Source organism: Carassius auratus, chromosome 44 (genome assembly GCF_003368295.1).
Source record: "Carassius auratus strain Wakin chromosome 44, ASM336829v1, whole genome shotgun sequence".
In the NCBI taxonomy this organism is placed as follows: domain Eukaryota; kingdom Metazoa; phylum Chordata; class Actinopteri; order Cypriniformes; family Cyprinidae; genus Carassius; species Carassius auratus.
In genome coordinates this window covers 14078789-14101452 of record NC_039286.1, presented here as the reverse complement: position 1 = coordinate 14101452, position 22664 = coordinate 14078789, and the positions used below count along the sequence as shown (strand labels likewise).

The 22664-nt window shown below is 38.6% G+C and overlaps 1 protein-coding gene across 7 annotated transcripts; it reads left to right on the top strand.

The window, feature by feature from the left end:
* Window positions 1–317: 317 nt before the first annotated feature.
* rxrba (retinoid x receptor, beta a) lies at window positions 318–22047 on the top strand. Of its 7 annotated transcripts, XM_026232574.1 has the most exons (14): window positions 318–475; window positions 1037–1171; window positions 2123–2352; window positions 3177–3203; window positions 3669–3822; window positions 4390–4569; window positions 7629–7652; window positions 9849–10009; window positions 11631–11760; window positions 11914–12046; window positions 14789–14830; window positions 15639–15730; window positions 18075–18180; window positions 18343–22047. In XM_026232574.1, the coding sequence occupies exons 2-14, from the start codon at window positions 1156–1158 to the stop codon at window positions 18488–18490; spliced, it is 1443 nt and encodes a 480-aa protein (XP_026088359.1). In that variant the 5' UTR covers window positions 318–475; window positions 1037–1155; the 3' UTR covers window positions 18491–22047. The 7 variants fall into 7 exon arrangements, with proteins under 7 accessions (XP_026088359.1, XP_026088362.1, XP_026088360.1 ...); XM_026232577.1 differs by lacking the exon at window positions 3177–3203; XM_026232575.1 differs by lacking the exon at window positions 7629–7652.
* The last annotated feature ends 617 nt before the right edge of the window (window positions 22048–22664 follow it).

Genomic DNA, 22664 nt, shown 5'->3' with positions numbered 1-22664 from the left:
TTAGAATTTTATATTTTAATGAAATATTCTAATGAAAAAAGAATGAAACCAAGACATTTTATATATATGGATCATGTGCAATGACAATACAGTTGAATCTAATATAATATAACTTTATACAACATTTGATGTAATTGTTATGGCATTATGTAAACATACTAATGCGACACACATTTGTAGAATCGCCCAGAAGCACTTATGTAATGTACTTCCAAAGAAGAAAATAACTTTATTTGGAGACATTTTGGCTCAAGTGATCCTTTACTCGAGCCAAAATGGCGTCAGTTTCTACGCTCGGACGTAAACAGCTTCGGTTTCCTCCTCAGAAAGGAAGATCAAGAAGGCAACTGTGAGAATCACACAGAGGAAATGGGAACGAAGAGTCGCGGCCCTAATTGAGCCATTTTAAAACATAAATATTTCTGGTATTTACGTAACTCGGGTGAATGCTGTTGTTGTTTACATTTATTGACAGGTACGTGTTGCTTTACACTTGTCATAATAACATTAAGTGCGATTTTCCGCTGTTGGTTAGTAAACAGTAAATTGTGCCTGCAGTTATTAGCGTGCTAGCTAACATGCTAGTTGAGTCGATTAGCTGTACACAAATATAAATGAATGTGTTTACACACAATAACTGTAAATTAAACCAGTGCCGTTCACTTACACGACATTAATTAATATGCGCATACTTTTAGAGCAGTTTTATAATGTGAATTGCTGCTCGTTTTGTTAGTAACGTTAAATTAAAGCTTTCCATCGAGCTAATCTACTAGCCGCTACTGGAAATTTCGTTTTGGCTGCTTGCACGAGATTAATCTTGTTTTATCGAACTAAATCCTCTTAAAATACATTGAAGCTATTGAATCTGTCAAGTTCCTATGCGTGCTAAAATTACGTAAGTTAGCTTCAAAAATAAAATTTCTGTCATTTTTAGAAAGACGTGTTATAACTCGCTTTGGCGCATAGTGACCATTTATCTGTCGCGCGAGATTGTAGTTTAAGTGTCATTCACGCAGTGTTTTGTAATCTGCAGTGATAACGTAGGTTATTGAAAGATCCAGGCCCGGGCTTCAGTCCGCGGTCTTGAGTTGAACAGCCATCCGACATCAGAGCGATTGAGCCGGTGTGATCAGCAGAGCTCGGCTGCACATCATGGGTGACAGCAGAGGTGAGAGTTTTGATTTTATATCCACATTTGTGAAATAAAAATTACACTTAGAGCTGTGAAGCTGCCCCTCTTCAAGTTTGTGTTTGACACTGTTTTGTGTATTACTAGAGCATGGATAAGATGTTATGGTTATCTGTAGACCTCAGTTTATCATTGTTTTATGAATGTTTCTTCATAAGTTTAAATTGCTTGGTTTCAGTATCAGTTTCTTTTTACCTAGCATGTATGTAAAATTGGTTGTTCGTTTTCTCCCTTTAAAGGGTTAGTTCTGCCAAAAATGAAAATCATGTCATTAATGACTCACTCTCATGCCGTTCCAAACTTGTAAGAACTCCGTTTATCTTCAGAACAGAGTTTAAGATATTTTAGATTTAGTCCGAGAGCTCTCAGTCCCTCCATTGAAGCTGTGTGAACGGTCTACTGTCCATGTCCAGAAAGGTAAGAAAAACATCATCAAAGTAGTGCATGTGACATCAGAGGGTCCGTTAGACTTTGTTGAAGAATCAAAAATACATTTTGGTCCAAAAAAAAAATTCAGCATTGTCTTCTCTTCCGGGTCTATTGTAAGTGTGACTGCTGTAACTGTTGACGTATGACGCTGCTGACGTGTTTTCTGGTGCGGCCAATAACAAAGATAACAAGTCGTTCAAAATAAAGTCGTCATTTGGTTATTTTTGGACCAAAATGTATTTTTGATTCTTCAACAAATTCTAACTGACCCTCTGATGTCACATGGACTACTTTGATGATGTTTTTCTTACCTTTCTGGACATGGACAGTAGTCCGTACATACATTTTCAATGGAGGGACTGAGAGCTCTCGGACTAAATCTAAAATATCTTAAACTGTGTTCCGAAGATGAGGTCTTACAAAAAAAAAAACCTTCTATATTCTTTTTAAATGAATGGCCTCCCTGAATGTGACTGTATAATTTTTCCTCTTTCCTAACAGATTCTCGTAGTCCAGACAGCTCATCCGTTTCCTCACCACCATCAGGTCAGCGTTCGCCCCCGTTGGCCCCTTCAGCTGCCGCCATGACTTCCCTGCCACCCATGACTTCAGCCGTGAACAGTCCCATCAGCAGCATGGGCTCACCCTTCTCCGTCATCAGTTCTTCTCTGGGTTCTCCTTGCCTTCCAGGAACACCCTCTGTAGGCTACGGCCCCATCAGCAGCCCACAGGTGAGCATCACCGTGTTAACACTTCTGACTTTCCACTGGACTCCGCATGTTTCATTTAAGACCTGAGTTTGTGCTACAAGACAATCCGTCCATCTCGTTTGATTTCCAGGTCTGCCTACTAATTGGAGCCTTATGAAATCCAATTATTTATTTATTTTTTTTATTTTATTGTACAAATTCCATTTTTCCCATTTACATTTTTCTGGAATATGTTTTTTTTTTTCTAGACTGGCAAGTAAATTCTTTTTACATTTTTAATAAAATGTTATTAATGTATCAGTAAGCACGTCTAATTTATTGGAATCATGAAGCTTGAAATATTTCATATCAATTTATTAAAAGTGTAACAAAAATTACATTATTACGTTAAAAATGGTTATTTCAAGTTGTACTAATATTTCACAATATTAATGTTTTTACAGTATTTATAATTAAATAAATTTGCCTTGGTGAGCATTAGAGACATCTTTCCAAAACATTAAAATATCTTTTGAACAGTATTGTATAATGACTAGCAACATGTAATTGAACCTGAGAAATCTGAAGTTAAATCACTGTTTATTCACTGAGATCATTTGAGGTTTTCCCTCTAAAACCGTTAATGTTTAACAGACCATCTGGTATTTTGACCTTAATTTCCAAAGTCTCTCGGGTAGGTTTCTGTCGATCTAAGCCTGATTTTATGTAATTTTTTCCATAGTCTAAATTTGAGTTTAGCCAAAACAAAAGAGCATGGTCGATTTAGTAATTATTTAGTAGCACCTCCCTCACGCCACAAGCTTTTTTTTTGCGCTCCACCTCATCACTGCATTTCTGCTTCACAGATGAACATGTTTGCCAGAAACACAGAGGTGAGACCTTGTACCCTCTCTCACTTTCTGACTCCCTCCTCATTGTCTAGTAGCTTCTCTCATGCATATGTCTTCTTCTCTTTACTGTTGCTCTTAGCTTTTGAAATCTAGTTCTGTTTGGATGATTAAATGCCATGTGTTGAGGGGTTGTGTTCATTAGAATTCAACCAAAATAAGATTATTAATGATTGATCATCTTCCAGCTGTGGACAAAGGATTGGATTTGGGATGAAACGGTGTTTGAATGATTTGGGGTGATTTATGATCACTTGTTGTGATCAGTTAAGGGTTGAGAGCTAACCAGGCATGTGATATTGATCATAAGAAATTAACATGTATTTTTCCATTATCTTGTGATTTGATTTTTGTGCATCTCTAACAAAAATGAGGAAGTGTTCATTTTATTCAGCTTTTTTCTATCACTTCTATCTCTTTCTCTATCTCTCACCTCATCGCCCGTCTCAGATCAACTCCACCGTGTCCATGTCAGGACTGCACGCCGTCAGCAGCTCTGATGATGTCAAACCGCCCTTCGGATTGAAGCCGATGTCCGCCCACAGCCCAGGGCCCATGGTCTCTCAGAAACGCTTGTGTGCAATCTGTGGAGATCGCTCCTCTGGTACATCACTGATAAACACTAACCCTAACCCGTTTCAAGGAAACACTGAAACTATATATATATATATATATATATAAAAACGTTTAAATGTTATAATGGTAAATATACTATATTTACACTTTTTCGGTAAGATTTAAAAAAAAATGTTTTAGTCCCCTGTGCTCCCTAAGGCAGCATTTATTTAATCAAAAATACACTTAAACTGTAATATAATTGTATTTTTTTGTATTTTATTTTTTATTAATTTTAAAATTGAATTTATTCCTGTGATGGCAAAGCTTTTTCTCCAGTTTTCAGTGTTAAATGATCCTTCAGAAATCATATGCTGCAAACATTTGTTTTTGGAAAACAGTCCATTTTCTTAGGATTCTCTTGTTAAATAGAAAGTATATATTTGAAACTTGAAAATTTTCTTGATAAATGAACAAAAACAGCTTTTCATTTTGTGACACTTATGTAACAACAACATTATGAGATAACGTTATGAAACCTTCAAATTTAGGATCACCTGTTTATTGACACAAATCTTTCACCTCCATGAATTCACCTCGTGTCTCTTTTCTCCAGGAAAGCACTACGGCGTGTACAGCTGCGAGGGCTGCAAGGGCTTTTTCAAGCGCACTGTGAGGAAGGACTTGAGCTACACATGCAGAGACAATAAGGACTGTCTGGTGGACAAACGCCAGAGGAACCGCTGCCAGTACTGCCGCTACCAGAAGTGCCTGGCCATGGGGATGAAGAGAGAGGGTAAGACCTACCTAGCACAAACACATACCACAAACCCAACCTTACCTTGTAAATAGTGGTCGACCGATAATGTTTTTTGACAGCCGATGTTGATGCTGATATGTTGGAAAGTAGGGGGGCCGATATAATTTTTTGTAAACAAACATTTTTTTAAATAAAAATTATATTTAAAGGTCCCGTTTTACGCGCTTTTTTGAAGCTTTGTTTACACAGTGTGCAATATAACGTGTTCATGTTTCGCGTTTTTCACACAATTCACCTATCTGTATACCGCTGTTTTCACTGTCATAAAAACGGGCTGATGTCTTCCTTGTTCTATAAAGTCCCTCCTTCAGAAATGCGTAACGAGTTCTGATTGGGCCAGCGGTTCCTGTGTTTTGATTCGACATCAGCTTAGAGCACGCTGCCCTCCTGCAAACGCGATTAGACTAGTTTTGGAGTAGTTTTGAGAAGCAAGTGGGCAGGAGCATGTGCTGGAGATGTATTTATAGTCACAGGAGCGTTTTTACTGATGAGATGTGCATGAAAATCGCATTTGTTTTTTTGCACAGCCCTAACATCTAGTTAACAAAGCTAAACAGCGTTGCCCTTTGTGTAATAAGTTACAGAAACTGTTAAACGCACCAACTTAAATAATAAAATACACTTACCGGTTGTGGTCCATAAACAACGCCTTCTCCAGACAAAGAGGGAACTGCTCCATCTTTCAAGAATAATCTTTGTGCGGATCCGGCATTAAACTGATTGAGATTGAGGAAGTTATCCTCAGCAAGCTGTCCTCAGCAAAATTTGCTGCGCATAGTTTTACATGTGGGTTATAATTTTCCGGAAACGAGTTAAACATAAATTGTAAAACATTAATCTCCAAGTACAGCGTCCCTGGAAAGCCCAAACAAAGGTGATTGGACTCCGAAATGATGATAACAGCGTTTCAACGACATGGCGACAAACACAAACGCAGCTCTTCTTTCTTCTCCGTCAGGACAAGGCCACGCCCCCTGTTTGTGAATTCATGTGGGCGGTGGTTAGTCAAAAAACTGTTTTAGTGACGTCATTCCTGCAGGAACTAGAGGGATGTAGTCCAAATGGGTTGTTTTTTGTAGGCAAATTCTGTTAAATAAAATATCTTGCTTGGCATTGAACTTTGAGCTTTAGAATTTTACAGATATTATTTATATCTGTAACAACAACATTACACACCAACTAAAGTTTAAAACATGGAATCACGAAGAATGGGACCTTTAAGAAATTAAATAATTTGACAATGGATTAAAGATAAATGTGTAAAATAAACATACTTATGCTTTAGATGACAAAGTATTTTTCACAAATAAATAAATTTATCAAATAAAGCCAGGGTAACACTCATTTGTATATACAGCAAGCACACAGAGAACATGACATGAATGCGACAGTGGGCAAATGCTTAATTTAAAATCACAAGTTTAAAGCATTCAATTCACACGGACTGATCATCACGCAGACAACACGTGATCATGCTGGATAAAAATGCACATTTCACAAGATCTCACAGCTGGATTTAACGAAGTTTGCAAGGTTTGTGAAATGAAATGTTCATTAGTCATTCGAAGGTTTGTTTAAATTATATAATTGCTTAATTCTGACGGCAAACGAGAAATTATTATAATTTTTGCCAATTACTAATTCTATTCTTAAAGGAATTAATGTTGCAATGCTTTTTGTATACATTAATTCCTTTAACCATTCTCTCTGATTATTAGACTGACTTTTATCAGTATTAGACAGAACTGTTAACGACGACGACAAACAAGATGAAGATGAAGAGTGTGAGCACTGTCAGAATAAAAGTCCTGTCTCGAACACATCGGCCAAGCAGAAAAACTTATCGGCCGATATTTGAGAAAAAAAAATCTCAGCCTTGTCGATATATCGGTTGACCACTACTCATAAATGCAACTATGTTTAATACTCAATTGTTTTTAAATCTGACTACATTGGTCACAGTGTGTATTTTTATGTATTTAAAGCTAATGCAATAGAAAGACTGATCTACATCTTGAAATGTTCAGTGCTGTGGTGCTATTCATTTAGTGGTGCAAGAAATACAAACTGAAGCTAGTGTCTAGAGAGCAGAGTGGGTTATAGACAATTAAGCATTTAAAGGAATAGTTCACCCAAAAATGAAAATGACTGATTATTTACTCACCCCACAGGCCACCCGAGATGCATATGACTGACTGACTTCAGCTGAAGAAAAATGAAGGTAATGGAGGAAAACATTCCAGGATCTAATGCAAGTGAACTGGGCTCACCAAAGCAGCCAAAATCCATATTTAAGCAGCTTTAAAGAAATCCACACGACCCCAGCTGACAAATAAGGGTCTTCTCTTCCGAACCCATCAGTCAGAAAAAAATACTTTACTTTTTAACGACATATGCTCACCTTGGTCCATCTTTGCGATGCACGATCACGAGACTGTTTAGTTAATGACCTCTTGCGTGACACATGCATGTTGGGAAAGTCATGTGTGACGTAGGAGACAAAAAACAGCCTTATTATATACACGTTCACTTGCATTAGATGGAGAAAAATCCTGAAATGTTTCCCTTCAAAACCTTAATTTCTCTTCAGCTGGAAAAAGAAAAAAAATCATCTACATTTTGGATAAGCTAGTGTTGAATTTTGGGTGAAGTAATCCTTTAAATAATATGTGCAGTTTAATGGCATTTAAGAAATGTAATAAATAATTGCAGAAATGTATTTTTTATATTTTGTATTTAATTTACTTAATGATGGATTTGCTTGGCCAACTGAGGAGAGAGCAAGTGTTTTCTAGAATCAAGCCAGACAGAAAGATCGCAGTGACAGGAGTAGGTGTAGCAGATACATGTAGATTTCATAAGATTGTTGACACTGAATGTAAAGAAGGTATTGTGGCTAAGTCATAGTCATCACAGCACAGACCAGAGAGGAGAGCAGAAGGGGAGGGAGGGCTGTTGTCACCACTAACACCTGTCCCCCTCTCTCCCTCTTTTGTTTCCTCTCGTTCTCTCTCTTCCTCCCTCTCCTTCTGTAGTGGTCCAAGATGAACGACAACGATGTAAGGAGAAAACAGGGAGGGAGGGAGGGAGTGGTGGTTGTGTGTGAGTGAGTGAATGTGGGAATGGTGAAAGAATTGCTCTGTAGGATATTAGTCACCGCTATTAAAGGGGTCATTTCCTTGAGGTCTACTTAATGGAACTATTTTGCATTTTATTTTATAAGATCATTTATTCACCATGGTTCTTTGAAAATATATTCTTAAAGTGATATGTTATTTAGAAAAAAAAAATATTAATGTTGGGCTGCAACCCAACAATTATTTTGATAATCGATTAGTTGGCCGATAATTATTTTTGGGATTAATCTGATTAAACCCCTATTTTCTTTATTTGAATTTTACTGACAAAAGCACACTATTCCACATTCTGCCCAATGTCCTTAAAACAAATGTGTCAACTGAATGCTTTGAAAACATACAGCGCTTAATTTATTAGACCACCTGTCATAAGAGAAAACACAAATATTTAAGGAATCTGTCAAAAAAAAAAAAAATCTAAAAATGTTATTGTAACTAAAAAGTGTTTATTGACATTATAACAAAAAATGCATCCTTTTTTCCCTTTGATAACATTTCACATAATTGCTGTTATTATGTACTTTTTGACTTTTTGGGTATATGTATATAAAAACACTAAAGCACTTTTTTCACAGAAAACAGCAATAATTATATTACAGCATAAAAAAATAGCTTACTTCTGTTACTAAAAGGCTTACATATGTTGGCGGTCTAACCAATACAGAAAACTAAAACAATATTTTGGTAATTACCAATAGTGTTAGTTAAGAGCAGCAGTGGCACAAACCTTACAAAATTGGTTAAAAACCTTTCATAAATTTGTTTTAATAAATTTGATGTAGGCTATATAGTGAATATTATTTAAATATCTAGATTAAAAATTAAAGATGAATAAAATCACAGTAATGCTCTGCAGGAACACGTTCAACAATCTCACTATATTATTATTATTATTATTAAAATTAATGGCAAAATGAATGTTTGGAAATGTAAACTGATATTTCCTACTGACATACTAAAGCAAAAGATAACCCTTTTTTGGGGTGAAAATACTACTGTGCCTAAGACTGTACTTTAAAAAGACATTGTTGCTACTTTATTAAGAATGAGCATACAGGAACACACAGAGCTGATTAAAGACAGTGACAGACAGCACTCATCTTAACTAAATATCAGAGTGATTGACAGAGATACAGTAGAAACATGATGTGTGGTTTTCTATGAAACAATGACCCAGATCATGAAATACATTTATTAGTCTTAGAGTAAAGGAAGCTTGGGAAATGAAAGCATCCAATGAGCGTGTGAATGCTATGGATTTATTGTAAACATTTGTATTGTTCTGTAATGTTATCCTTTTTAGGCTTTATTTTTATTTGATTTTTTATAGAAGTATCGGTTCAGGCACCGTTTAGGCACCGATACCATTTTAAAAGTATCTTAATGGCACCGGTATCGTATAAAACTCAATCGATACCCAACCCTACTCCAATTTTTTATAGATGCATTTTGTCAATAGAAATGCGTTATTCAGTTCTGTAACTTGATGCATCAGGCCTCAGTTGCAGGATTTCCCCGTTTACACCACCAGATACAGCACCAAAATTTGCTCTTATTATTAGTTTTTCTGGTGTTTCAAAGTAAAAGTAAATGGTGTCGTCCCACTTTCTCTGTATTTCTTTACCAAGACTGGATGTACCAAGTTTCTGTTAACTATTAGTCATTGTATAAATGTGGACAATCATGTGTCTGGTGTGACATGCAGAAGTTTTTTTGAACTGGGAACTGAAAGTTTTCAAAGTGCATCAAACTGTTGTCAAAGGTCAAGGAAAATAAGTTTCCTCATGATATGACCCCTTTAAATAACATGATGCTGCAAAAATATATTAGTCATGTGAGAATGTTGTTTTGGATATGTGCAATAAGGGTCACTGAAGAAGCAATGTTGCTGGGAGACTTCAGTGTGTGAATGAATGTTGAAAACTAACCAGGAACTACATGTATCTGTATATCTCTGTGTCTCTCTACTCCTGTTTACATCTTTACCGCTTTCCCTATTCACTACCCTTCTGTCTGTTCATTTTCCTTTTCCCATCCTGTTGATCTGTCCTCTGCCCTATCCTTCCTCTCTATTTCCCCATCTTGTCCCTCTTCCTCACTTCCCTGTGTGGGATGCAGCCGTTCAAGAGGAGCGTCAGAGGAACAAGGAGCGAGAGGGAGAGGTGGAGTCCACCAGCGCAGCGAATGAAGAGATGCCCGTGGAGAAGATTCTGGAAGCAGAGATGGCCGTGGAGCAGAAGACTGAGCTGCATGCGGATGGCAGCTCAGGGGGAAGCTCTGTAAGTTACAGATAAGCATGTTAAAGAGGATTTATGATCTTTAGTGTCAGGATTATTTGTTACGTGATCCAGAACTTCAAGGTAATTGGGCTCTAATTTTAGCTTGTGGGCTGATTAAAAGCAGGAAGTTGCGTATTATGGCACTTTTGCATTGCGTGGTACGACTCGGCTCGCTTTACTTTGGCTCTGTTTGCTGTTCCACTGCAGTTTAGTAACACTTCAAAGTGAGTGGGATTATAGACTGATTGTTATAGTTGCTCTGCCACCTCATCCACTGACCATGAAACAGCCATTTCTTAATTTTTTTCAAGTTGCAAGTGATGGTTGCTAAACTCAAACAAAATTTGAGAACCAATGATACTGCAGTGGCTGTTGCTGACTGTTTAAATCTACTGGGTTTGGTGTTTCATGTCACAAATCATATGTTTCCATATGTTTGTTAGACCTTGAGATTGAAGTTAAAAAAAGACTTCTTGTTTCAATCAAACTCCAAAGAATAGCTACTTTTATACAAATGTATTATCAAAAATGGTGTCTAATGAAATTAATAAAACATTAACACCTTAATAAATCCTTGTAATCAAATGAAAACTGATAATTTTTATATTGTCAAATAAATATCTCTAACAACAGAACTGTGTAAATTAAAACAAGGATGAAAATATTTCTTGGAAAATGTAATACTGTCCTGTCATTATTACTTCAAGCTAAACCAAATTTTTTTTTTTTCAAATGAAATGGTGAGATTAAGTTTGTGTGTCCTCATATATTGAGATATCGGACGCTGAAAACAGTGAGCGTCACATGTGTTTGACTTTAGCCCCTTTCACACTGCCATTCCGGCAAATACAGGGGTAAAGTGTTCCTGTAATTGTTCCCTGGTCGCTAGATTTGGCACTTTCACACTGCCTGTGATGACCCCGGTATATGTGCGTGCTTTCACACACAACCCTTGAAGATCCCGTAACGTCACGTGACATCAGCGCGTGACGTGTAATGTACGAGTCGACAACGCTAGGCACGTTATACTTTAACTGAAGCAAGCAAACGATCTCGGCGTCAGCGCTGAAAGTGAGGAACTAACTGATCTCTGCTTCATTACAGTTTGCGCATATGTTTTCGTCGCGAACGTTGATCTTCCTTCAAAACAGCCGGTAAAAGTGTCATCGCGCATCATCACTTCGACACGGAATTAGATCTGGCTTTTGTTCACACAGCGTTCGTCCCGGGTCGAACCCCGCAATGATACTAGGTCCCCGACCCGGGTTCAATTCGGTAATCAATTCCGGGACGTGGTTGCTTTCACACAGAAGGCGACCCGGCAATGTTCCGGAAATATTGCGGGTCCGACGTGCAGTGTGAAAGGGGCTTTAGTGTAATAGACAAAACCACGCCATTCATTCATACAGAGACACGAACTGATTGGCTGTTAGATTAATGAGTACAGATGTGCAGAGCTTATCGTTATCAACATAAATTGAATTGCAATCTTAATATGATATCATTGAAATGCAAATTCCTACTGCTAAATTACAAAAAGCCTTCCATGATGTTATTTTCAAGTTTTTTGCATTACCTCTCCTTACGAATTACCCACAATACTTTTGTTTCCTCTCCTCAGCCGAACGACCCAGTCACAAATATCTGCCAGGCGGCTGATAAGCAGCTGTTCACTTTGGTGGAGTGGGCAAAACGGATCCCTCACTTCAGTGAGCTGTCTCTGGATGACCAGGTCATCCTGCTGCGAGCTGGTAAACCTGTTCGCCTTTGTCCTTCTTGACTCTGAACGTGAACTGGAAACTGCAAACAGTATTTTTTGATGCTTCCCTTAGCAAAACCTTAATAAAGCTTTTTTCTCAGTAATGATCCCCTCTCATCTTTTGCTGCTTTCATCTGTCCATCAGGCTGGAATGAGCTACTGATCGCGTCATTCTCCCATCGCTCCATCACGGTGAAGGATGGCATTCTGCTGGCCACCGGCCTCCACGTGCACAGGAACAGTGCTCACAGCGCAGGGGTGGGAGCCATCTTTGACAGGTAATAGTCATGTCACATGACTCCAGATGGGATAGCCTTGTATTGATCTTCGTCAGGTCTTGGCTTTATTAGTTTTACTCGCTATAGGTTTCGAATCGATATGCATGTGACCTGCTGTGCTTATGTGTGGAAAGGATTAGGCAAGAAATATCATATCATGATTTGTGCTCATGAACCTTAACAGCTTTGCTTCTCGACACATATAAGGCTGCAAAGGTGGTTGGATCTTCCTGTGTCATGACAAAGAAAAATACCTCCTGACAGCCTGCTGCCTTGACGCTGCTGTGTATATATAGTGTGCTTTTATAGACTGACACTGCACGAACACACAGGACACACACACACATGCAGACACCTATATGTGCACCAATGCTCTCCTCTGCTTCTAGTCTCCACACACTCCCATTTACATGATCAATACATGTATGAAGCGTACTCTGGTATTCACTCTCGATCTGCTGGTAATTACAGCGATTGTTTACAAACTTATTACGTTTCTCTCCGTAAATTCTCAAGACTCCATATTTGATCTTTGTCTTCTGCAAATCCGGGAATAATGAGCTACAGGCTGTTGTTTTAAATGAGCTCATTCTAGATGTTCTGTGCTACAGTTTGTTGTGATGTTCATATCAAATTGTCTTTTGTTGCCATTCATCATAATGTCTCTGCTTCAGAAATGAGCCTCCATGTCCTTGTGCTTCACTGTCCAACTCACCTGAATTTGCAGTGCTTCATTGTCCTCCTGTCTGTGCCGTGTGATGTGTGCACTTGCTTCCCGCTTTGCTTTATTGGCTTTAAATGCTATTTAACCCTCTGAGCAAAATCTGCTGCATGGTCAGTCATTTTATGCATTTTGAGCAATTTAGGACATTCAGATGTTAACGTACATAATTGTACATTAAGTCACTGAGCAGATATATTCTACAACAACAAAAATAATAATAACATCTTCAGGACTCAACAATATAATGCAAAAATTAATATAATGCATTGGAAAAGTAGTTTAAATGCATTAATTATGCCTTGTAATGCACCTTATGCATTGTATGCCCTCATGCCATAGTTAAAGGGGGGGTGAAATGCTCGTTTTCACTCAATATCCTGTTAATCTTGAGTACCTATAGAGTAGTACTGCATCCTTCATAACTCCAAAAAGTCTTTAGTTTTATTATATTCATAAGAGAAAGATAGTCTGTACCGGTTATTTCCTGGAAAAACAACACCCGACTGGAGGCGTGACGTGTGGGCGGAGCTAAAGAATCACGAGCGCGAGTAAGCTTTTGCGTCGAGAGCGTTTGGAAGCTGTGACATTACCTTGAGGAAAAAACCATCATCCAAAACAAACCATGGCTAACAGTCAGATTCAGCCGTTTATTTATGATCCAGAATCAGATCCAGAGGCTGAAACTGAACGAGAGCAGCAGCAGCAACGACTCGCTCCGAGCGGGGCTCGAACCCGGGTCTCCGGCATGGGAGGGGACGCACTAACAAGGAGGCAGAGATATTTGAAGCAGTTTTACTCACCGCCTGTGGTTCCAACACACGATCGTGACCCTTTTTCGCTGGGATTGCATCATCCTTAAGAAATAAACGATGTGCAAATCCGTCGTCAAACTGGGCCTTGTTTGTAAAACAAGCATCTTCGAAATGCAGGGAACAAACACAAACACTTGCACAACTCCGTTGATGCTCTGTAAAAATAAACTCCATCCACTGGTCCCTTAATGCTGTTTTTTTTTGTAATCTGTGCAGGGTTGTCTTGCCCTGGCAACCAAAAACACACTTCTTTTGTGACATTTCGCGACGCTCTCGCTCTGATCAGTGAATGTCTGTTGTGCTCTCAGTGCTCTGCTATACGGGAGCGCGCGCTCTTCCGGCAGAAGTGCCTCAGGACCCATATAAGGAAATTCCGCTCCATCTAATGTAACACAGACCCATACTCAAAAAAAACTTTCCGAAACTTGTGACAAACCGGAAGGAGTATTTTTGGAACAGAAATACTCCTTTAAACGTACAACTTAATTTTTGAAACTTTGTCCATGTTTAGCATGGGAATCCAACTCTTTAACAGTGTAAAAAACTAAGTATGCATGAAATAGCATTTCACCCCCCCCCCCCCCTTTAAAATTGATTATTAAACTTATCTATTCATAGTTACACTTTTAGAAAGTGTAATGCATCAAATCACTTGACAAGCAAACCTTCAAATATTATAATGCATTTTAAATTAGGCTACAATTTATAATTTAAAGATATGAGTATGATTTCATTACAAGGCAATTTATGAATACATTTATTATGCATTGTACATAAATGCATTTTTCATATAAAATTAGCTAGAAATGAAGTTAAACTAACATTTAATTACATTTAATTTCAGTTTTAACTGATTCTCAACAGATTTCCAAAACAGTGTGCATGGTTCGAATTTATATCAATTAATTAAAGCATCCATTCTTATTGTTGAGCCCTGGTATTATCTGTTAAAGATTTCTTTCTTCATGTTATATTGTATTTGTTTTGTGCTGGGAATTGTAATTTCAAGCTTTGCTGCTGCCAAGCCATGATTGTCTGCCTTCCTTTCAACAAGAGCCTGTAGCTTGTTACTCTTTGAACTGGGCCTACCGCCATCATACGTGGAGTCTTAACGTCTCTGCCTGGGCCTTTCTGGAGCGGGGAGACATTATATAACATTGAAATGTGAAATGACATTTTAATAACACATTGTGATTGAACACACAGGGAGAGTGCGCACAATGCAGAGGTTGGGGCCATATTCGACAGGTAATGACACTCCGCCACACGCCATAAACAAACAGCAGCAGTCAGGGAAGCCTGTAGCTTGAGACAGTTTATTTTGGATTAAATTATGTCTGGGGCTGTTTGGGGCAGGTAAAGACCAAACTGAATTTGTGTACGAATGTCTGTGTGATTGAATGTGTTGCCTGGACTCACAATAGCTGTGTTTCCATTGTCGGGCCAGTGCGAGCCAGGGCTAACATCGAGCCTCGGACCTCAAGCCACAAAGTCAAAAACGAGCTGTGTTTCCACTGTCGGACCAGAGCTCTCTTCTCTCTCTCACTGTACTGTTATCCTTTCATCCGGAGCAACAGAGGGCGCTCACAAACAGCCAATCAGAGTTACACAGAGTATATGAAATTTATGTGTATCAACAAAGAGACAGAACAAATATGATCCCAAAAATCCCTGGGTATTGGCCCTGAGGAAGCCCAGATGATGCAGAGATCAAGCCCCAGAAGTGACAATGGAAACGCACCTGGCACGCACTAGCACGCTCGCTTTTGGCCCGACAGTGACTAATGTTAACACGAGTGACTGATATCTTATGTGGCATGCTCTGTTTCTAAAACATTCATTTCTGATTGTTCTGATTGTTTGTCTGAATATGAAGGCTGTTATATATTACAGGTGATTTATGATTGTGTTTTGAATATATTTTGAAGCTATTTTTGTAGTGTGTAAATGCGAATTGTTGTACTTCGGATTTTAACCCGAGACTTCTCTTTTTCCCACCATTGCTGTCCTGCTTTTCATCCCTTGCTCCTTCCTACCATGATTTTAATGGCGTCAGGGTTCTGACGGAGCTGGTGAGCAAGATGAGGGACATGCAGATGGATAAAACAGAGTTGGGCTGCCTGAGAGCCATCATCCTCTTCAACCCAGGTCAGACACCTTCGATTCACATTCATTTATGCTAGGGATGTTCCGATACCACTTTTTCCCAGAAGAAAACACAATACACATACTTACATTTTTTGTTCTTGCTGCATTTTTAGTGCATAAAATGTGGGTTGTATTTTTTTTGTATGCGATTAAAACCGGTAACACTTTAAATATAGAGTCATTTTACTCAATAGTCCTTCAAAGGAGCTACCAAACATGAGCGTAAGTGTAGTCTGTCTCATATGCAGATTGGTATCTAAAAGTTTTTTTTTTCCTTTTACTTCTCACTAACTTCAAAATGGAAAAAAAATGGCAACAATAAAGACAACTAGCTAGGTGAGGTGAGAATGAGACGACAATAAATGAAAGATGTTAACGCTGTGCCGCTCGTGTCCATTAGACAGGGTGTCTTTAACTTTCTTATTCAGGCTACTTTCTTGTTTAACTGTATTTCTTACTGATATATGTTTTAGTGCTTTGCAGGCTCTGTATTCACTGATGGAAGTGCTAAAATAAACACGAGCCGACGAGTTAAATCGGGTGTGTGAGATGAGAGAGTGCTGGGCTGATTTCAGAGACGTGTTTATAAATATACATATGATATATTAATATCTAAAATATATTACACGCATGCAGTTTTAAAGGGTACATAACATACACAGTTTCACCTAATCTCATGTTAATCTTGAGTACCTATAGAGTAGTACTTCATCCTTCATAACTCCAAAAAGTCTTTAGTTTTATCATAATTTTTAAAAGAAAAATACAGCTTTCCAATTCTCTCCGGAAAAAGCCAAGCTCCTGGAGGCGTGCCATGAGCTGAGCTATAATACTGGTGTTTTGTGTTGTTTTCATTAACATATATTCTTATGTGCTGATTTCCAAATAAAGACAGAAATCTGATGCAGTTGTACTTGCATGAATGGGTTTTTTTATCACTGGGACCACTCCATGTTTTAATAGCAAACGATGTGCAAATCCAGCGTCGACCTGGGCCTTCTTTATAAAACATTTGTCACTGAAATGACCAGAACACACAATAGCACTTGCTACACTCCGTTGCTACCCCGGAAAAACAAACTGCATCCACTGTTTGTGTAACGCTGGGTTCTTGGGGAAACTGAACACAGTAAACTTTCCCTCACATCCAAAAACACACTTATTTGGAGACATTCTCGAACAAATCCAATGCAGAGCTTCTGACGATTCTGACCAAGTGCGTTGATGCACACGGTCTCGCTCTCTTCTGGTCAACGTGTGCACGGGCGCGCTTTTCTGAGAGAAATGCTCGTATAAGGAGTTCCACCATCGTCTATGTCATTAAATCTGCAATCAAATAAGTTATTTCTTTGTTCTTTGTTTTATCTCAAGTGCATATGAATATATGTATGTGTATGTGAATAAAACTACTTCTTCTTCAATCGCAAAAAAAAAACAGCCGAAACTTGTACCAACCCGGAAGTAAGATTTTTGGCGCACAAATTCTGTCATTCTTCCTAATTATTTTTTACAACTTCGGCCATGTTTAACATGAGAATCTCTTTGACACTGTGAACAACTCTGAATACATGAAACACCAATGTACCCCCACTTTAAGGCAGCTTTAATAATAATTGTGGTTTGATATAAAATGATACACACACATGCAGCGTGCACCGGTGCCTTTGAGCATGGAACTGAAGAGCACGCACTGCGAGCACAGTACTATATCCACGGCAGGCACCGAAGTGAAGTGTGTGTCTGAAATGTCTTCCATTCTCAGTCGTTCTGCGACTGAATAAATTCACTTCTTGTCAAGAGAAAAAGTGACAGAACAGCAGTCGTGAGTGAGTGAACGTAAATTGCGTTAAATATGTTACCGCGCTCATTTTGATACCACAGATATATTTTTTACTACATTTTATATGAATAATAAATACATTTTATATATATATAAAATAATTATTTGATCATTTTATTTCCCATTCCTCACCTTCGATTAATATTAGAAAGTATGTTAATCTTTTAACATTCATTGGCATTAAAATATCTGAATTAACAATTTAACTACAAACTTTACAGATGTGTTTGTGTGATGGGACTGATACTGTTGCATTATTCGTGCATTCATAGTTTGTACACTGCGTTTCTATTCAACCACAGTCTAAACTCAGATTTAGCTAAGAATATAATGGTGCAAAGCGCCAAAAGAGACATGCAATAAAACATTGCAATATCTCACAATTTTAAACCGCTACACATCCAGAGACCAATATATTGTTACACTGAAAGTCCCTGCTGACTTCCACCCCTGCTGTTCTGTCATAAAGTAAGCTTTACATTTTATTTGTTGTTTTATGTGCAGATGCAAAGGGATTGTCAAGCCCGAGTGAAGTGGAGTTACTGAGAGAGAAGGTCTATGCATCGCTGGAGGCTTATTGTAAACAGAGATATCCTGACCAGCAGGGCAGGTAGAGTACATGTGTTTGTTTTCTCTCTTCTGTCACTCAATTGATTGCAACAGTGTGGTTATTGACGTAAAAATCCCATCTAGAATTTCCATAGAGGGAAGAAAGATATGCCAATTGGGTTACAGTTCATTGTATTTTCTCTTTATTTAACTTGGCTTTCAGGTTTGCCAAACTGCTCCTCCGACTGCCAGCGCTGCGCTCTATTGGCCTAAAGTGCCTGGAGCACCTGTTCTTCTTCAAGCTGATTGGAGACACCCCTATCGACACCTTCTTAATGGAAATGCTTGAAGCTCCACATCAGCTGACCTAACCTGGACCAGTCTCCGATCCAGTTCAGTCCGGTTTGCACCAGGGTATCGCACCCACCCTGGACTCTGGGTCTTTGCGGTCTCACTTCACATTAATACCTTCCCCCAACAATTCTCTCCTAAATATTCTTCATGCCGCACCTTCAAACCAGTACAGCCCAGAGAAAAAGACTCTAAGCTGTCTGAAAAAAAAAAAAAGTACACTTGTTTTCCATGTAATGTTTTACACAGTCTGAGCTGTCCAGAGAGATTCCCTGGGTGTTCTAAATCAAGAGCATTGGTTTAAAGACTTTGGCTTCCAGTTTTAGAACTCTCATATTGATTCTAGAGATCTGTGTATCGTTTTGGTTTGTATGTTACTCTGAATGCACGAACTGTACTTTTTTCTCATTTGTCACTGCAGTTAGACAGCCCGTCGGCTGAATTTACAGTGCATGTGTGACCGGGGTGAGAATCTGCCGAGCCCTTTGGCTGGTACGAATCAAGTGACGGCAGACCAGCCGGTTCGTTTCTGACTGTGGAATACTGCTAACGTGCTATCTTTGGGATTTTTACCTTGAAATCCTACTTTGTACTGTACCCATGAAATGAGTCTGACTTATAAACGGCATTGGAAATTCTCTGCCTGCTGCATCTGGCCCTATTAAAAATGCAGGCTAGAGTTTAACGTTTGTGAATAAATGTATGCATGGACATGAGTTTTTTGATCATGTTCCAAGGAGAGCCTAAAGGCACAGATTAAATCTCGCAGGAGAATCCTGCTTTTTTTGGTGGCAATAGGATGGTCGACCTTGTTTTTCTTGATTTGTGTTGTTTTTAAATGAACAAATAGATTGGTTTTGGTACCTTCTAGAGGACCTTGTACCTTTACCATTTCATAATTCCCCCAAGTTTTGATTTATTTCGTCACCAATTCCATAAATGGGAACCAAATCCACACCATGCCCCCCAAAAGACAAATATTTATAAAGTGTGTATGTGTGCTGTGAAGTATGTTCAACCACTCTTGTCCTTTCCACACGATCAGTGTAGCAGGCCTTTTTCTTTTGTGTTGATGAAATCAGCTTGTCATTAGGCTTGTTTGGATTTAACTGGTACTAACTTTGGCGTAGTGAAAAACAAAGGTGGTTCTGGTCTGTGTAAAGGCTGGAATACACTACACAATTTATATACCAGTCTTGTTCCCAAAAGTTGGCGCCAATCAGCAGTTTTTGGACACTTAGGCACGACTGATATCATAGTGTTTGAAGGTCCCGGACTCGAGTTGTTTTGAGCTCCAGACTATGATTCCATCCAGTCAAAGAATATCAAATGTTTGATATTTTAAGCCGATTTTTAGAACACATTTTGCCACAGTAGAATCCTCTTCTACATTCCATCTGCACAGGTTGCTTTCCTTCATAGTGACTCACTAAATCTGGCAAGAATGTATTCTGGAACACATCCGTCTTATTCAACAGAGACTAGGGTCATGTAAGAATTGTGCGTTCAATCTGAAAGGTCGACGTGTCAAAACCAGCATCCATCACAATCTCTATGCATTTATGTGAGAGTGGTATAGTATAGTCTTTGAGAAAGACTGAATATGCCATCAGGGAAGAATTCAGGCTATTAAACAGTCCAGCAAATGCACCAGTATTAATGGTGGGTACCATTTTCTGTACTTTTGTTGCTCCAACCAAGGAATTTTAGGCAGGGACTTGAGATCAAATACTGAAAGTATTTGATGTTTTTATAAAGAAGTATAGCTAGAGATCGCAAGAGGTCCCACCTGTTTTGGTGCTAACGGTTAGACATAAATGTTGATACCAAAACAGAGAGAACAGATGCACAGCAGTGGTCAAAATATGCAATTTCTCCAATAAGCTTGAATTTGATATGCCAACTTCTGCATAGCAGTTTCAATTATAGTATCAAACTTAATGCAGATTATTAGTATCTGAACTGTATCTGTACAAGTGTTTTACACATTCACGAGGTGCTTAATCAGAGTATAATCATGTCAGAAAGACAGATTGAGCATCAGATGAGATGGTTCTCTAGGATTGATGGATTTACTGTAATGCAGAATACATTAGCCATTGACATGTGACTGAATCCAGAGCTCTGGTTGTCCTAGCTTAACTTCCCCGTGTGTTTTTGTTAAGGCTAGTGGTTGGAAGAATCCTGTTTTTAAGTCTTTTTAATGTGATCAACATCTGACCTCTGGTCCTTAAATTTGGCTTCCAAGCAGTTTCGAGTTTTCTGTATTTTCTTGCATGTTTTGTCTACCAGTTTCCATTTATCCAGGTATCGAAGCTAATGGGGTTGGTGTTGATGGTCTGCTCTATATCTGAACGGTGGGTGGGAAGGCTTATTTGATGGTGTACTGTAAGTTTGTGTTTCCCGTGGGCGACTCGAGTCTTGTCAGAGTTGTCATTCAGCCTATGGGTGTGTGTGTGTGTGTGTGTGTGTGCGTGCAGCAATACATAGGAAGTCCTGTGTGAAAGATACATACAAGAGTGCAATGGCCCCGTCTCCTTTTACTTGATTGCAGTTTGCCATAATTGCTTGAATGCATGTTAATCCAGACATACGCTGTGAGCTTGTGTTCGTGTGGCCGACCCTCCTTGTCTTTTGGGGTCCACTTTTCTTTTCTTTTTTTCTCTTTCTCTCTTCCCCATAATTGTTACTTTTTCATAAGCTCTCTAAGGTTGCAAAGCGTTCATAAAAACGAATAATATAAGGCTTGCACAGGTTTTGTACCATTTTCAGTCTCATAACAATGAACTGTAACCTCTGAATTACCCATGATGCACCTGAACTGATTCAGCACTGCCAAACAGGTGTGAGGGGAGTGTGTTCCTGACTAACCAGTAGTGGTGGACTGTGTACTGTGATGTTCACTAAAGAGAGCCCTTATTGCAACTGTTAATGGAGAATGGAGTCGGGGATCCGGAGGGTTCTGTTAGTGCTTTTTTCTAAGGCCTTGTTGCTGCAATTTTGGTCACGCGTGGGAAAGCCCTCCTGTATGTGTATCTGAAGCCGAGCGGCGCTCTGAAATATGCACAGTGCAAACTTGAACTAATCTCTGCCTGAGAACGAAGTGGTTATGCACGCTACAGTCTGAGAGCGGATTCACTTTTATCTGCGTTTGTGCTTTATTGTTGAATGTTTGCTTCTGTAAAGAGAGAAATATGCATAAGATACGAGTGAAGTCATTTGAGAAGGTGAAGTGGGTTCATACCTGTGAATCACAAAAAAAACTGTGTTTGCGTCATACATCACCACAAAATCGAAAGAAGGAAATTTATAATTAAATCAATTTTTAGGACCTTTTTAATGCACATTTTCATTTTTCATCAGTGTATCACAAGCAAGCGATGTGTCATTTAAATTGTACACTTTTTCTGCTTTTTTAAATCCAAATCACTGAACTGCAGTAATAAAAATCATTATTTAGAATAATTGGAATTTTTGCATGGAATTGCATTTTTAATAGAATTTATTTTCTTTTTCCATAATGATTTTGAGGTGTAATGTTTTTTGTGCGATTCACTTCATTCAGGATCCTGTTGGATGGATGTAAAGCTGAAGGAGGGCTATATGATGATAATTTTAATATTTGTGAGTGTGTGTGGGCCGGTGAAAACGGTGATTGTTTAATGGGAGGCTTTAAGAGATTACGGACTTGATATGAAAGAGCTTTCTTATTTTTCTCCAAACAAAAGGAAAAAAAAAAACTATTCTCACAATGTTTTCTGACTGGTCTTTTCTTATGCTTTACATCTTTGTGTATCCTGACGTATTAGTGCAAAACTGTCATGTTATTTGGGGGGGGGGGGGGGGGGGGGGGTTTCCCCACACACCCTTCCCCACACCCTTCCCCACACACCCTTCCCTCTTCATTTTTCTTGTCTAGTTTTAATTTGTCTCCAGCAGTTGTGGAAATGATCAAGTGTGGAGAAAGGAAAATGTCTTTCTTTTTGCTTTCTTGTCATTAATTCAGAATCTGTTTTTGTTGGATGTATCATGTGTAAGTAAAGGTTTTAATACAGCACAGGTGTGTGAACTTTTTATCTTCTCCTCACAAGCTATATAGTCTGTGTATGATTGTTTATGATTAGTTACAACATCTAAAGTATACAATATTTAATATTAAAATAAATCTTACAAAATAACTTAATAGGCATGTGA

Excerpts from the sequence above, each read along its gene's own strand:
- rxrba (XM_026232574.1), top strand. Across the intron at positions 3,204-3,668 it reads TGTTTGCCAGAAACACAGAG|ATCAACTCCACCGTGTCCAT; the intron begins GTGAGACCTTGT and ends CGCCCGTCTCAG. Across the intron at positions 7,653-9,848 it reads CCAAGATGAACGACAACGAT|CCGTTCAAGAGGAGCGTCAG; the intron begins GTAAGGAGAAAA and ends TGTGGGATGCAG.